Source organism: Primulina eburnea, chromosome 16 (genome assembly GCF_022965805.1).
Source record: "Primulina eburnea isolate SZY01 chromosome 16, ASM2296580v1, whole genome shotgun sequence".
In the NCBI taxonomy this organism is placed as follows: domain Eukaryota; kingdom Viridiplantae; phylum Streptophyta; class Magnoliopsida; order Lamiales; family Gesneriaceae; genus Primulina; species Primulina eburnea.
The window spans coordinates 6,312,032-6,329,818 of record NC_133116.1 but is presented as its reverse complement, the minus strand read 5'-3'; the positions used below and the strand labels follow the sequence as shown (position 1 = coordinate 6,329,818).

Below are 17,787 nucleotides of genomic sequence, written 5' to 3'. Positions count from 1 at the left end.
CGTGAGACCGTCTCACACAAATTTTTGTCTTAATATAAATATATTATATTAATCGTTATTGGGATTAAATTTTGGTATGTATGTACTTTCCTTTCGTCATCATGAATTGGAATCGGTTTTAAAAAATTCTTATTTTTGTTACAAATATAGTTTTTTAACAAAACATCCTTGTGTACTAATATATTTGTGAAAAATACTTTTGATTCTTTTTAAGAAAAATTGATCAAAGACAAATACAAAAAACTAGAATTTTGGTTCTGTATATTAATTTTTTATTATTTTGATAACATATTATATCAAATTCAATTTTAATCAACTATCTTTATTATTTTTTTTCGTTTCTTGACATAACACTGATATATAACGTCACACCAGTATTTCCACATAAAATAAACTAAACTTGTCAAAATTTGATAATTCGATCAGTCACTGATATATAACGTCACACCAGTATTTCCACATAAAATAAACTAAACTTGTCAAAATTTGATAATTCGATCAGTCGAGTTTATGTATTAGTGTAAGAATTTTGCTTCTTTTTATATTTTTAGTTTTTTTTCCTCATGATATCTTGTGTCAATTAATAGTCTAATATAAAACCCAATTGTAAAAAAAAATTAAAAGAATAATTTTGCTATTTTTATTTATATTTGAAATTTTATGTAGTTGTAATTTGAGCTGTGATTATTTTTAAGAATAAATAACAATAACCTGGTTCGATATAGACAGACGTACCTAGTACGTGCCAAAGTCAATGTGCCTGAGTGTCTTAGGGACAACATTTATTAAATATGGATAAATTAGATGTGGGGGACTCCTCCGTCGGAAGATCTATTACCGACAACGACCACGTAGCTACCCAGATTGACTTGTTCGTTTCAGTTATTTTATTTTTCTCCAAGTGTTGACCTGAAAAATGATTTTTTGTGGGTTGGTTTGGAGTTTTGATTTTTAGTACCCCACATATGTTGAACAATGGATTTTTTTTTCTTAATCCATATTACTATGTAATTAATAACTAAAGAAACATTACTAAAAATATACGTGTAAGCAAATACAAAAGACAAATCGACAAATATCATTTTTGTTTTTCAAAATAGATATGACCATTTTTAATGAAGATGTTTTCGTCTATTTGAGTTGGACTTGTCGGATCGGTCAGTTCGCCACAAAGTATTCTATTGTGAAAATTATACTGTTTACGAGTACAGAAGACAGAGTACACGTATCGTAAAAATAAATTCTTAAAAAATAATATTATCTTCTATGTTTTATAATAAATCATTCATAAGATGCTTGATATTCACGAGAAATTTAGGATCCGATTCCAACGAGCGTCACTAGTTCAGACGTGGGCTTTAAGATGACCCTGAGCCTGAAATCAAAAAAAAGACCGTTAAGAGGGGGCCAGGAGGGTGTCCTGGCATAGCCCCTCCGATGCTCAAGTCAGTGACTGAGGATATATGGGGGAGCAGCTAAGAGCGCTGCTGAAAACAATATAGTGAATTGAATGAATTAACACTCAAACCTGGTATTTATAGGAGAATACCCGGGTCCTTGGTGGGCCTGTCTTTCATTTGGGCTAGCGCCCTTGATGGGCCTGTCTTCTCTTTAGGCTAAGGATGGGCCAGGGGTAGTGGGCTCATCCATGGGGTATCAATACTCATACATGTATATATCATAATGCACAGACCTATGTTAACTAACTCTAATGACGACTCTGGTATCGACAATATTTTCAACAGATAAATATGTACGCAAGAAAAAATAAATAAGAGAAAAGTTTCATAGCGGGGTTTGATTGACATTACCTCATTTTACATCGAAAGATCTCTTGAAAAAACAAATACTAATCTATCTACATGATAAGTAAATTTCAACACTATCTTGCATGTAACCAAGTGTTTTACAACCATCAATTAATTGATATTATGTTCAACAATTATTATCTCATCTTCAAGACAGCTTGATATTTGATATTGTAGGTGTACTTGTTTCGATTACCACTTTAATATTATTGCTATGAGTCATACAAGCAGTATGTGAATTATTATAATGTGTTTCAATTACCTATAAATAAATTCAATTATATATATATATATATATATATATATATATATATATATACAGTTTTGTTATCCTGCACACCCACCGTGCACACCTCCGTGAGCACCTATGAGGTGTCACTCACCTATTGGATGTGATGGAATATAAAAAAATTGCGCATCCAATGGGTGAGTGACACCTCATAGGTGCTCACGGAGGTGTGCACGGTGGGTGTGCAGGATAACAAAACTGTATATATATATATATATATATATATATATATATATATATATATATATATATATATATATATATATATATTTATAAAGTTTTGATCCGATGAACAACTACTATGAGTATTTGTTAATATGTAGTCTACCTATTAGATTATAGGATGTTACATCGATCCAACTTTCATGAATATTTAATTTTTCAACATTTAGATATTATTTTGAATTTGTGCATTGATATCCCATGATCAGGCCCATCAAGATTAGGTCCAATCTAGATTCTGGACACCCGACTCATCTCGATCCAAGTATTCTCGTATAAATACCAGGTTCGGATGTAAAACTGATTCATTCACTGTATTATTTTTCAGCAGCATCTTTAGCTGCTCTCCATTTATATCTCCAGTCTCTGATTTGAGCGTCGAAGAGGCTATACCGAGGCACTCTTCCGGCCCCCTTCTAACGGTCTTATTCGTGATTTCAGGATCATGACAATTTCAAAACCCGCATTTGGATTAGTGACAGTTTCTAGAATCGGATTCTAAATTTTTCGTGAGTATCATTCATGTTAAGCAATTCCAAAATTAGGAACAAAATAGTTTAAAGTGTTACTCCCCTCACCTCGGCTTTATTAGCAAAAGAAATAACTGAAATCTTGCACGGGAAAAAAAAGTTGCAACTCAGAAAGTAAAAAAAGGTGGGAAAATTAATTAACTCTGGAAAAAGTTCAAACTCGCAGAGGAATATAAAAAGAAAAGGACTAAATTCATGTCAAATTAGATATTCGTGAGTAATTATATATAATGTATATTAATACAACACAATATTTAACCTGGGAAATATAATATAATTTATCCTAAAAAAAGCAAAGGAATTAGTAAGGGTGCATTTGGACAGTATTTGAGATGACGATATTTCAAAAATATTCTATATATCCATTTGATGGAAAATTAAATTAAATAATTTTAAATTATTTTCATTGACTTATGAATTTGAAGTACTATAGTTTGAAATCTCTTCACAAATCTTTTTTTTTTTTATCCAAACACAATCTAAAATACCTTAAATTTTTGTGGAGTAAAAAATACCTTGATTTTACAACATAACATTGTTCTGTTTTATCACATAAGGACGAAGGTTTTCCACAATCACCTCAAATTCGAATCTATATCTCTCTTTTATTGGGAAAAGTTTATGTCACCGCATAATGAATGATGTGACAATAAAAAATAGTATTAAGTTTCAATTTTTTTTATATCAAGGAATAAATTATAAAAATAAGATTTATTGAGCGTCTCATTTTAAAATATAAAAAAAAACTCGATATGAAATGGTGAGGACTTCCATCTACAGTCAAAATCAAATTTAAATTTAGCTCTTGAAATTCAAGTCAAGACCCTGATAATCATCAATCAAAAATCATCGGTCAATCCGATTTCGAGAATTCGAAGTTTGATCATATACGTATTTAGTTGTCTAATTATCATATAATTTGGGACGTATGCATGAATTTCAAAAGCTTTTCAAAATATCATTAGCATATACCAATTCACACCGTGAATTTTAAATATTTCGTATATCAAATGTATATTTTTTTTTCAAGAATTTTTTTTTTGCATCTGATGCAATGTATTTGGTTCGAGCCGTACAGTGTAGCGACATTTCATAAATGCATTACTTTCGAAGACATGAAATAATGCACAGAGATACTTTTGGAAAGCATGATTTTAATGCAATTGCATAATTGGAATGATGGATGAACCTGTGTTAATTATTGGACAATGATCGAGTTTTCTATATAAAATTGTTAATATATATGAATATAAAAACTTAGATATAAGATGCTAATAAAATTGTTTTTTTTTTCTATCTAGAAAGAATCGTACGTATTATTAAAAAATTAAATTAAAAATTTGTAAATTTACAATAGCTAATAAGACGAGAATTCTTTAGACATCGTTTGATGTGAAAGGTGATATATTAAGTTCTCATTTATCCGAAGATATCATGTGAAGATTGAAAATATCGAAATTTCTAAATGATACATATGCATGAACATCAAGGGATGTCCATCTTTCATCAACCGGAAAGGTATTTGAGAATTTATTACTTCAATTAATTTTCTTAAAGTGTAAGCTTTAATCTTCAAAATCCATCGAATTATAACACTCTTGCCTCATCTAGGGATGGCAATGGGCCGGGGTGGGGGCGAGTTTGCTATTACTATCCCCATCCCCGAATTCCATCCCCACCCCATCCCCGCCCCGAACCCGAAATTTCGGGGATCAACTTCCCATCCCCGTCCCCATCTCCATTTCAAAAATATTAATATGACAAGACGATGACGAATTCGGAAATTTTCTCAAACCAAAAGTTATTATTATCTATTATTATTAGAGATAATATTAATATTAATATCAATATCAATATCAATAATAATAAGATTATTAATATTTTAAAAAATAATATTATTATTATATTATTAATGTTAATAATACTATTATTTTATTATTCATATTATTTTCGGGACGAGTTCGGGGATTTCGGAGATGGGGATAGTAATCCCATACCCGCCCCGAAATACATCGGGGATTTTTTTAAATCCCCATCCCCAAACCCAAACCCGAAAAAATCGGGGATCCCCATCCCCGTTTCGGGTTTTCCCCGCGGGGTCCCAAATCCGTGGGGAAAGTTGTCATCCCTATGACCATACCTGCACTAAAAAATAATGATTTTGACATTAAAAAATTATACTTTTTCGTAGATAGATTGGATTTTGTCTCACAAAATTGACTGTCAACGATGAGTTTTTATGAGTCTTTTAAATGATTTACATCAATACAAGAACTATGTTTAAGTCGTTCTTTCACTAATGCAGGCAAATATTCACACTTAAATCTCAGAACTCAAAATCTCAAGTCCGACACTATAATGATAATTATTATTCTCAAAGTTTGATTAGTCATTCAATCATTGAATCTAATCTATCTATATTCTCCCAATAAATGGCAATTTTTCCTATAATAACAATAAAAAAAACCCAAAAAATGTGTCCAAGCTTGGAAAATTTTACGCAACCAATCGAGCGATCATCATTTAAACTAAAACAAGTCACATGCAATGAAAATTAAGAGATGTATGGGTGAGAATAGACAATTAGGGAGTGTTTAAGATAATTTTTATTTTTAAAAGAAGTGATTAATTTTCACATTATAAAATGTGTGTATAGTATTTTAAAATAAAATGAAAATCTAAAATTCAAAAGTTGATAGTGTTTCAGGATCACTTTTTTTTGTAGAAGAAAATCAACGTCCCACCAGCAATTAAACAAAAGTTAACGCAGAATCTGAATTTAAGCCAAAAAGATCAATATTACCTTTCCTAAATCAATTCAAAAATCTATGAGCAAAATTTTAAAATGAAATACAAAACTTAGAGCATCTAAAGACATGAAATAATTATTGACCTTAACCTTAATTATTTATTCACTGTCTAAGCTCTTCCATTGTTTACTTTCTTATGAGCACCACCCACCTATGGCCAATTTGCCATTAAAAAACTAGCTTACTTTACTTAATGACCTAATTTTCTAGCGCTAAGTGACCTCTATCCATTGAGCTCTAACTCCTTCAATATTTTATATTCTTGGTTTACATTTTTTTCTCTAATATATTGATTGGATTAAGTTGTACGTTCAATACATTAAGGGTGTGTTTGGTTGGGTGGATTAAATAAGGATAGATTAATAGTCCAATATTTATCGTTAAAATTTTAAGATGTTTTAATAATCATTTTGACCCGGTTTAAGATCCAATTTTATTAATCAAATAGTTATCCATAAAATTAGATCTTAAACCGGGTCAAAATGATTATTAAAACAACTTAAAATTTTAACGATAAATATTGGACTATTAATCTATCCTTATTTAATCCACCCAACCAAACACACCCTAAATGAATTGTAACTCAATATACACTATCAATATTCACGATAAAATAAAAATCATTTGATCGTACAATATGTATCAAAGATGAAATCAAGTGTTCGAATTCCATAAGTTGCAAGTTAGTATATTATTGGGATGAAGCTTACCAGGGAATAATAGTTACATTTGTTGGAGATCAATCTCGTTTAAAATATTTGAATGATACTATTAACGTCGATTATGGTTTTTGACAAAGAATTTTGAAAATTCTAAATCCTATTCAAAAAATTAACACATTCAAAAAAGAAATAGGCTTTATGTAGTATATATATATATATATATATATATATATATATATATATATATATATATATATATATATACTAAAGCAAAACTAGGAGTAAATACTATTTTGCTAAATTTGATTGGATATGAAGAGTATTTTGGTATACTTCACATATGCCAATAGCATAAATTAAGCTATTTTTACAGAATACAAAGTCCAATTTATAGATCAAACCATATATGTCATTCCAACTTGGATTATATTCATGTGAGGTACTCTCATTGTAGCAGCACCTCCTCTGCAGTTCCTCCTCAAGAACGCGTAGAAGTAATTTATAACCAATTTCTTCAGAAACAATGAGTTTTTCTTGGCTCGTACATCTCCATGTCCAAGCAAATATGTGAATCCAGAATCACTAGCTTCTTGGAGAGCTGAAAGCTCGTATTCGAGGCCAGGATCTTCATCTCCCGACATGACGCTGGCTGGCAATTGTGGTACAGGTACCCTTGATGTCGAGGACTCCATCTCTTTGAATCTATGGTCGTGCATTAAAGGGACTTTTAGCTCTCCAATCCCATCGAAATCTTGGACATCGTCGTCCCTTCCTGCTGCGGAAACGCTGTCGAAATCTTCCTCGTTGATGTTGCTCTCCAAAGCAAGATCTTGAGCTTCTTTCCTAAGAAAAATTTCAAGACTTTGCACCAGAAGTTGCTCAAATGCGCGGTGATCTTCTTTCCTTATGTCTTTATATCCATATCTTGAAATACAACGAAACATATGGTAGTCTTTGGGGCAAATCCTTCGAAAGAGAAACCTTTCTTCTTGAGGGACAACGGGTACTGGGACATTCTTGATGCAAACAAAAACTATAATCGAGTGAATGGCTGGAAGATCGAGTAAAAACTGCCCAAAAACTGAGGGGACACCTTGTACTAGCTCGTTGTAAAGTAATCCAATACCAGGGACTCTTACTGTACCAAGAGAGGACCCGAGCTCGTGCATGAAATCCATTGATATCTTGCCACGAACCTCACTCTGATACTTCAATACGCTTCCGTAATTCCACATATACATCAGACAGAGGAAAAAAGAAGCAAAGACTAATGGAAGCCACCCTCCTTCTGTTATCTTGGATAGAACCGCAGATAGATAAATTAACTCGATTGTTCCAAACAGAAGCGGGAAACATAGAGCTAAAAACAAGTTGGTTTGCCATATTAGAAGCATAACAAGCGTCACTAGGGTCGTGCTGACTATCATCACACCAACTTCAGCAATGCCTGCAAATTTTCCCTCATCTCTTATCACCTTATGTTTCATCACTTAAATAAACCGAAAATATGTAAAATAAAGTAATATAAAATGAACCATAGGCGTTGGCAATTTCTGTAGTGCTCTGGAAGACTGCAACCACAATAATGCACATAACCATCAAAAAATAATTGATGACAGGTATGTAAATTTGCCCCATTAATTTTCTTGAAGTGTGAACGATCTTGAGTCGAGGGAAGCATCCAAGAGCCATGGATTGCTTCACGCACGAGAATGAAGCCGATATCATGGCTTGACTGGCAATTATAGCCGCAACCGTGGCTATCACAAATACTGGCCAGAACAGACTCTCTGTATCATTATAGAACAAGACGTCAACTACAACAACAATACAATGAAAGAGAAAGTCCTTGCAAGGAAACAATTAATTTACCAGGAACAGAAGCATAAAATATTCTGCCAGCTGAATGAGGGTGCTTAATAAGATATGCAGCTTGGCCCATGTACGCTAAAAGGAGGCATGGGAAAACAACACCAGTGAAAGCAATCTGCCGCAGTTTTTTGTTTTTAATTTAACTTGGCCGGTTAAACTTGAAAATTTTTGTTATACAAAAATAACTGAAAAATAACCTGTATAGACGGCACAGAAAAATGGCCAAGATCAGCAAACATTGCTTCTGCACCTGAAAATGTCGCGTTTACAGTGTTTCAATGACTAGAAAAGAGTACAATTCCATGCAGAAACTTGTTTCTAACAAATATTCATGTCATTTCTCATTTATTTGATGTACGATCGATTAAATACTAATAGAGAGAAAAACCTTGCCTGTGATGCATAAAACGCAGCCACCAAGTGCTGACCATGCGTGAATGCCATTCTTTTTGAAGAAAAGGTAAATGTAGGCTGGATTTATTGCCTTCACAACTGTTATATCATACTTGAGCATATTGTATATTCCGATAGATCCTAGACTAAAGAACCATAACGAAAGTGCAGGAGCAAATGACGATCCCACTTTAGCAGTTCCAAACCTCTGTATGGCAAATAATCCGACCAGGATAACTATTGATGTAACAACAAGAGCATCTGAAAATGAAGGGGGAAAAATCATTATAGAGACTCTTTTACGATTAGGTGATATTATGAAGTGGAAACACCAGCAATCTATTGTAGCTGATGATTATTTGAAAATTGAACAGGAAGATATTTTAAAAAGCCCGCGTGGTGTCACTGATGATTCAATCGTGACAGAGTTGCATTGGTCTGTGGAATAATAGAAATGAGAGTTGTTAACTTAAGTTTTCTCACTTGTGCCAAATCCTGGTACCCGACCCTGCAGACCGCTCACAGCAGACATGACTGAAATCAAGAAGCTTCATTACGATGTAATAATATGAAAACAAAAATATCTTTGAGATGAATCATGAAATCAAATTTTGATTACTTGATAAGAAGATATAAGAAAATGGGATTTCTATGTACCTGATATAGCAGGAGTCAAAATACCATCCCCGATAATCATAGACGTACCCAAAAGAACTAGAATTAAAAGAAGTTTCTTCAGATAAGCCTTACGTTCCAATTTATCCTTTATACTTAATGCCCTCTCTAGTTCTGGAGTGGGCAGTTTGAGCTTGAAGCTTGAAATACATTCATCGGCCAATTGACGATTTGGCAAAAGATTAACATTTGCATACCTACAAATCAATGAATACAAAGAAAATGTTCCTCCTGTACATGGAACAACGAGAAGAGTTATTACATAAACTATGATATAAATTTTAAGCAAATAGATCTTACCTTCGCCATTATCATTCGCTTTCAGCACCACGAAAACGTATTTTAGTAAAGGGATTAGAGCGATTGTGTACATTACTAACGACAAAGTCCCCAAGACATCAACATCTGAAGTTATGGGCACTTTGCTGAATACATCAGCAAAGACGTATAGAGGACTCGTACCCATGTCACCATACACGACGCCAAGAGTTTGAAATGCCAATGCAAGAGTATGCCAAGATGAAGCATCCTATTATGTTAACTAATCCAAATAAGATAAGGACTACAAAAAAAATATCCATACCCACACAGACACACCATATTTTGCTAGAATAATACATACATCATAATGTGGTTCAATCCAGTTATTTAAAGTGAGGAAAAATAAGAACAAAAAACAGGAAGTATTTGTAGAATTATATCTGGTTTGTTCAAGGCCCATCAATGTGAATAGAAGTTGTCAAAAGAACTAAAAACTTACAAGCAACATTAAGATAGATGGATTTTCACAGACGGGGACAAATTTTCAGTAAAGAGTGTTAAAAGCAACTTAATCCTACAGCTAACGTTGATTGCTCATTTGACACCAAACTAATGTCTCCCGGAACCTACTTAGGAACTTTGATTATTTTGAATAAATGATCTTTGATTCAATATCATGTTGAGATCAGTCCAAAAACTCGAACTCATGGAAGTTGCTGAATCATAATCTTGACAATTTTAACAAGTGAATGCTTGATGACAGATAATTTTTTATTTATCAGATCCACAAATATTTTCACATAATCCATGATTCTGATTAGCGGAGAAAACCGAAATATATAGTTATAAGTAGAATTATACCATAAATAGCTATTGAGTTATAGGGGGAGAACAATCGTTCGCCGAATAAAGATAGTATACATTCCACTCGAGGAAAAAAGCTATTTAGATTTAATGTTTAAGTACAATGAATCACAATAGCTAATATAGATTAAACTTTTAAAAAGGATGAGCTTTTTACCTTACTGTGGTGCCCATGAGCTCCAGAAATCTGCATTGCTTCAACATCGAAGGAATCAAGCCTTCTGGGCTTCTTGACTAGCCTTCTCCTCACAGATCCATATCCTTCTCTATCTTCTTTATCACCAATCAAAGACCATGGCGGCGACTCCGAGTCTGCTACACCCCCATCCACCCACCTGAAAGAATCCCCACGGCCACCTCCTCCGCCGCCGCTAGCACTGCTCCCCGAGAACTTTACACTGCTGCTCTCTTCAATCCCTTCCTCTTCCATATCTTTCAATCCCAGGAAACCCACGTAAGAACCTCTGAAAAAAGGAGAAAACCAACCTAGGAAATTAATCAATATTTTTTTGAAACATAGGAAATAAATTATTTTCCATTGGTTATGTTTGTAAAATAGACAGTCCTTTTTCTGGCGAGTATCACGTGGTGGTTGTTCATCTCGTTGAGCTGGAAATATAATATCATTGGCGGGTGAAAATGTGATAAGTCGTGTACCAAAATGAAAGGCTTAAATTGACTTGTATCGTCGTGGTCCGGGATGGTAATGGGCTGGGTCTGAATTCGATCCACGTAAAACTCGTCTTGTTTGGAGCAGGTCCAAATCCGATCAAATTAATCTCAAGATGAATCTTTAACACGTGATCATAACAATATATCAATAATGTGTTAAAAATATATCAATGTTGTGAAAAAGTAAAAATTTATGGTAAAAAGTAAAAATCTTAAACTCTCAAAATTTACCAAACTACACACTTTATAATATTTTTCTCTCTACTCAATTGTAATTTTCTTCACAAACGAGAGATCTATTTATAGGAAATCTTTACAAATAATCCAAAAATAAAATACATCATTACCTACATCATCACACAATAATTTTCAATATTTACAACTCTTATTTTCAACATTCAAATATTCAATACACACATTTTAAATATTATTTTTCAACACTCCCCTTGTGATGATGATCATAATGATTGTCTTCATTACGTGTTTTTGTACTGCCTCGTTAAAAACCTTACTAGGAAAAACCCATTGGGATAAAAACCATAGTAAGGGAAAAAGAGTGTAGTCACGTAAACTCCCCCTGATGTTGACATGAACAATTCTTCACAAATTTCGTAGATCGCGCATCCCAATATTATATATGTGTTTTCTGAATATTGTCGTAGGAAGAACCTTTGTGAAGAGATCTGATGAGTTTTCACTTGATTGAATGTGACGAACATCAATACATTTATTCTTCTCAAGCTCCTTGGTGAATGCGAAGAACTTAGGAGGAATATGCTTAGTTCTGTCGCTTTTATGTATCTTCTTTCATTTGAGCAACACATGCATCATTATCTTCGTATAGTATCACAGGCTTCTCGTCGAATGATAATCCGCATGAGATTTGGATATGTTGGGTCATTGATTTTAACCACACACATTCACGACTTGCTTCATGTAGTGCAATAATCTCGGCATAATTTGATGAAGTTGTTACGAGCGTTTGTTTCTGTGAACGCCAAGATATTGCAGTGCCTCCACGAGTAAATACATATCCAGTTTGGGAACGTGCCTTGTGTGGATCAGATGGCACTTAGATATGGTACTTCTGGACCAAGAATATCTTCATCATCTTCATATGGACAGAATGGATCCTTTTCTATGTTTAATTATCTAACAACCATTGGAGTACTTAAAGGATTTGCTTTATCCATATTAAAACGTTTAAGGATCTTTTCTGTATAATTTGTCTGTTGAACAAACATTCAACATTCTTTTTGTTCAATTTGTAAACCCAGACAATATTTGGTTTTTCCAAGATCCTTCATTTCAAATTCTTCCTTCAAGTATGACACAACTTCTTGAATTTCCTTATTCGTTCCAATGATGTTTAAATCATCAACATATACAGCAATAATTACGCATCCGGATGTTGTTTTCTTAATGAAAACACAAAGGCATATTGAATTATTTACATATCCCTTTTTCATCAAGTGATCACTTAGTCGATTATACAACATTCGACCTGATTGCTTTAACTCATATAATGATCTTTGTAATTTCACAGAATAACATTCCTTGGGTTTTGAACTTTGTGCTTCAGGCATCTTAAATCCTTCAGGGATTTTCATATATATATTACTATCAAGTGATCCATATAAGTAAGCTGTAACAACATCCATAAGACGCATTTCTAAATTTTCAGATACCGCCAAGCTAATCAAATACCGAAACATAATTGCATCCATCACAGGAGAATAAGTTTCTTCATAATCAATTCCAGGCCTTTGAGAAAAACCTTGTGCAGCAAGTCGAGCTTTATATCTTACTATTTCATTTTTCTCATTTCGCTTTCGAATAAAAACCCATTTGTATCCAACAGGTTTTACACCTTCAGGTGTAAGGACTATAGGTCCAAAAACATTACGTTTATTTAGCGAATCTAATTCAACTTGGATGACATCTTTCCATTTTATCCAATCCTGCCGATTTTTACATTCACCAAAAGATTTTGGTTCATGATCTTCGTTATCATTTATGATGTCGATTGCCACATTATAAGAAAATATATCATCAATTTCATCTATATCTTTTCGGTTCCATATTTTTCCAATATTAATGTAATTGATAGAGATTTCGTGATTCTCGTCAGTTTGTGGTTCTGACAGAACATTTTCATCATCATGTGTTTATTCAAGAACACCATTCTCTATTTTGTGATCATCATGTGTTTCTTCAGAAACATCATTCTTTATTTTGTGATCATCGTGTTCCTCTATGAATTTTATTTTTCGAGGATTTTTATCCTTGGAACCGACTGGTCTTCCACGCTTCAGGCGTTTAATGACATCATGAGTATCTTCCATTTGTTTCTTTGAAATTTCAATTCGAGCAGTGACATTTGCAGCATGTATATATGATTTAGTTACCCCTTGTGTGTCTGCAAATGCATCTGGTATTTGATTTGATATTCTTTGCAAGTGTACAATTTGTTGTACATCTTTTTCACATTGTTTTGTTCTTGGATCCAGATGTAACAATGATGATACATACCATGTAATTTCCTTTTCGGTATGTTTCTGTTCTCCCCCTAACATTGAGAAGATTTCCTCATTAAAATGACAATCAGCAAAACGTGCTGTGAACACGTCACCTGTCTGAGGTTCAAGATATCGAATGATTGATGGACTATCATAACCGATATAAATTCCAACCTTTCTTTGAGGTCCCATTTTCTTTCGTTGTGGTGGTGCAATAGGCACATACACCATACATCCAAAAATTCTCAGATGAAAAATGTCTGGTTATTTACCAAATGCAAGCTGTAATGGGGAGTATTTATGATATGCACTTGATCTGATGCGAATTAATGAAGCAGCATGTAAAATTGCATGTCCCCATATAGAAATAGGGAGCTTTGTTTTCATAATCATTGGTCTAGCAATCATTTGCAGACGTTTAATCAATGATTCAGCCAATCCATTCTGTGTATGTACATGAGCAACATGATGCTCAACAATGATTCCCATAGACATACAATAATCATTGAAAGTCTGGGAAGTAAATTCACCAGCATTATCAAGTCTAATTTTCTTGATTGTATAATCGGGAAACTGATTCCTCAATTTTATTATTTGAGCAAGTAATCTTGCAAATGCAACATTTCGAGTTGACAATAAAGATACATGTGAACATCTGCTGGAGGCATCAATCAATACTATGAAGTATCTGAATGGTCCACATGGTGGATGGATTGGTCCACAAATATCACCCTGAATACGTTCAAGAAACATTGGTGATTCAGTTTGGATTTTGACTGGTGATGCTCTTATAATAAGTTTTCCAAGAGAACATGCTTTACATTGAAACTTATTATTCTGAAAGATCTTCTGGTCTTTCAGTGGATGACCATGTGTATTTTCTATAATTCTTCGCATCATTGTTGAACCAGGATATCCCAATCGATCATGCCAATTGGTTAATATCGAAGAATTATCAACTACCATGTTTGATTCAATGAGACTTATATGTGTATAATGCAATCCAGTAGGGAGCATTGGTAGTTTTTCAATCACATATTTCTTTCCTGATTTATATGTGATAAGACACATATATTTCTCATTCCCTTCATTCATTGTTTGAGTATCATACCCATGGGAATATATATCATTAAAACTCAACAAATTTATTTTCGATTGCGGTGAATATAAAGCATCATTGATCAAAAATTTTGTGCCATTAGGTAACAAAAATTGTACTTTACCATATCCTTTAATCAAGTCTACAGGACCTGATATTGTATTTACCGTTGTTTTTGTTGGTTTTAGTTCCAAGAAATATCTTTTATCTCGGAGGATAGTGTGCGTTGCACCACCATCGGGTATGCAAACTTCAGCTTTGCTCATAGCATTTTCCATATTTGAACTTCAAAAAAATATACAATGAAATAAATTACTGGCAATATATATTTAAATATAACACATATCATAATTATACAATAAAACATTATTCTATGAATACATGAAAAATAAATTATTGTACATTTATATTCTATCATTATATTGTTCATTTCAGAGAAATCGTTGAGAAAATCTGCAGCATCAATATTGTTCATTTCTATCCCACCAACATATTGATCATTTCCAGAGAAATCATTCATAAAATCACCAGCATCAAAATGAGTTGAATCACTCAAACGGTCACTGCGTTCAGTGAAGTTGGTCTCCTTTTTTACCCCTTTAATGATTCTTTATAAAGTTTACAAAGGTGCTCAGGGCTCGACAAACTTTGGACCAATGTCCTGGAGTACCACATCTGTAACAAGAACTTTCATATTTTTTTGAGTGATTCTCATTAACACTTGTATTCTCATGATGCCTTTTCAGTGGATGGTTTGGGACGCTCTTTTGAGATGAGTTATAAAAATAACTATCTCTATTATTTTCAAAATCACGGCCGCGTCCACGACCACGACCAATTCCACGTCCACGTCCACGACCTCGGCCTCGACCAAAACCTTGTCTTTGAAATTGATTTTGGTTTCCAGGTTTAAATTCATTTTTACTTGCAGCATTTACTTCTGGAAATGCTGTTGATCCAGTGGGTCGGGACTGATGATTTCTCATTAATAGCTCGTTGTTTTTTTCCGCTACAAGAAGACATGCGATGAGTTCAGAATATCTCGCGAATCCACGTACTATATATTGTTGCTGTAGAGTAATATTTGATGCATGAAACGTGGAAAATGTTTTTTCAAGCATCTCAGATTCTGTGACCTCATGTCCACAAAATTTTAATTGCGAGATTATTCTATACATCGCCGAATTATAATCACTGACTTTTTTAAAGTCTTGGAATCTCAATGTATTCCATTCATCCCGGGCGGTCGGAAGTATAACTTCTCTTATATGTTCGAATCTTTCTTTTAATCCCTTCCACAAAACCATGAGATTTTTTTCAGTCAGATATTCACATTTCAATCCATCGTCGAGATGTCGACGCAAAAATATCATGGTTCTTGCCTTTTCTTGTGACGTGCATATGCCATTTTCTTTAATGGTTTCGCTTAGACCCAATGACTCAAGATGCATTCTACATCTAGAGTCTATGACATATAATTCTTTCCCGTGACGTCGAGCGCAACAAATTCGAGCTTTGTTAAATTTGACATGGTGGTACTAAAAAAAATTACAATGCATTTTATTAGTTAATAAATATTACAATACAAAGTAACGGATAAACAACAAGTACAAGTATTTGTAAAAATAAAGAAAACGCACGAGGATGATATTTTCCGATAAATACAAGATTCGTGAGTATGATAACCAAAATAATTAAAAATATCTTTGAGAAAGCCATCTTCTTTTTTCTTCGAAAAATTTGATGATGAATAATTTTTAGAGAAGAAGAGAAAGTTGGAGTGATTGAATGTGTTTGTGAGATCATATTTATAGGGCAAAAACTAGCCGTTTTTTTACCATTTATGACCGTTGGTGTACAAAAAAATAAAGGTATGTATTTGTATAATTTTATGGTAATAATATAGTATATATAATATTAGACATGTTTAAATAATTATGTATATCATATCATAATATTATAATGAGTGTCATAATTTATTTTGTTTAGAAACATTATAGGCTTTTATACTTGTCGTATCCCTTACCGGGAGTGTGGGATGTCGTCTTAACATCCTCCCAGGATTTATAACAATTTTATGAAAAATTTATTTTTATTATTTCTAATAATAACATTATATTGTATATTAAATAAATACACAATAAATAAATAACAGTAAAATAAATATAATTACTTTTGTTACTTTTTTCTTCTGTTTGGAGCTTGGAAAAGTATGTAGGACTTTTAGAGCTTCGTGCTGATAACGTGCTGTGAAAAAGTAAAAATTTATGGTAAAAAGTAAAAATCTCAAACTCTCAAAATTTACCAAACTACACACTTTATAATATTTTTCTCTCTACTCAATTGTAATTTTCTTCACAAATGAGAGATCTATTTATAGGAAATCTTTACAAATAATCCAAAAATAAAATACATCATTACCTACATCATCACACACTAATTTTCAATATTTACAACTCTTATTTTCAACATTCAAATATTCAACATTCAAATATTCAATACACACATTTTAAATATATTTTTCAACATTCAAAACAGTATATAATATATATAATAATTAAAACAATAATGTGTATGTGTATATATTGATAAATATAGTAGTAATAATAATAATAACAATATCGGGGGTCCAAAAACTTGACGGGGTGGGTCGCAGGTCTAGACTTTTTTTAGCGGGGCGAGCTTCGCGTTTGGTCAAACTTGTCTCGTTGTCGAGCTGTATATTTTTACGGAAGTTCATCACTTAAAAATTTCAAAGTTAAACAACTTAAGACAATTATGTGCGGGTATAGTGAAAATTTTCCATGTGAGTGACCATATAAGCAAAGCTGAAAAGATCCATATTGACACAATAAGGATAATTGTCGAATTTGGGACGTTAGAAAAATCATAGGACTAAATCCCCAATAGACGACGGAACAAGCATTATGTATACTTGCCCAATCATCAAGTATAAATATATTTTTAGAAACAAAAATTTATTTGAATCCAATACACATAATTTAGAAAATATAGGTTAGGTGAGTGTGAAAATAACTACAGCCAGCATTGAAATAAATGGCTTGATGCATATTTTCTTTCTTTCTTTCCTGTTTTAGATACAGCTGTCAC

The 17,787-nt window shown here is 32.9% G+C and overlaps 1 protein-coding gene across 1 annotated transcript; it reads right to left on the bottom strand.

Moving 5' to 3' along the window:
- Positions 1-6,605: 6,605 nt before the first annotated feature.
- LOC140815910 (putative potassium transporter 12) lies at positions 6,606-11,038 on the bottom strand. The gene is made up of 9 exons (XM_073174942.1): positions 10,544-11,038; positions 9,562-9,790; positions 9,244-9,492; positions 9,070-9,120; positions 8,587-8,847; positions 8,391-8,443; positions 8,194-8,308; positions 7,857-8,111; positions 6,606-7,768 (listed from the first exon to the last, which is right to left on the bottom strand). The coding sequence occupies exons 1-9, from the start codon at positions 10,814-10,816 to the stop codon at positions 6,717-6,719; spliced, it is 2,538 nt and encodes an 845-aa protein (XP_073031043.1). The 5' UTR covers positions 10,817-11,038; the 3' UTR covers positions 6,606-6,716.
- Between the last annotated feature and the right edge of the window lie 6,749 nt (positions 11,039-17,787).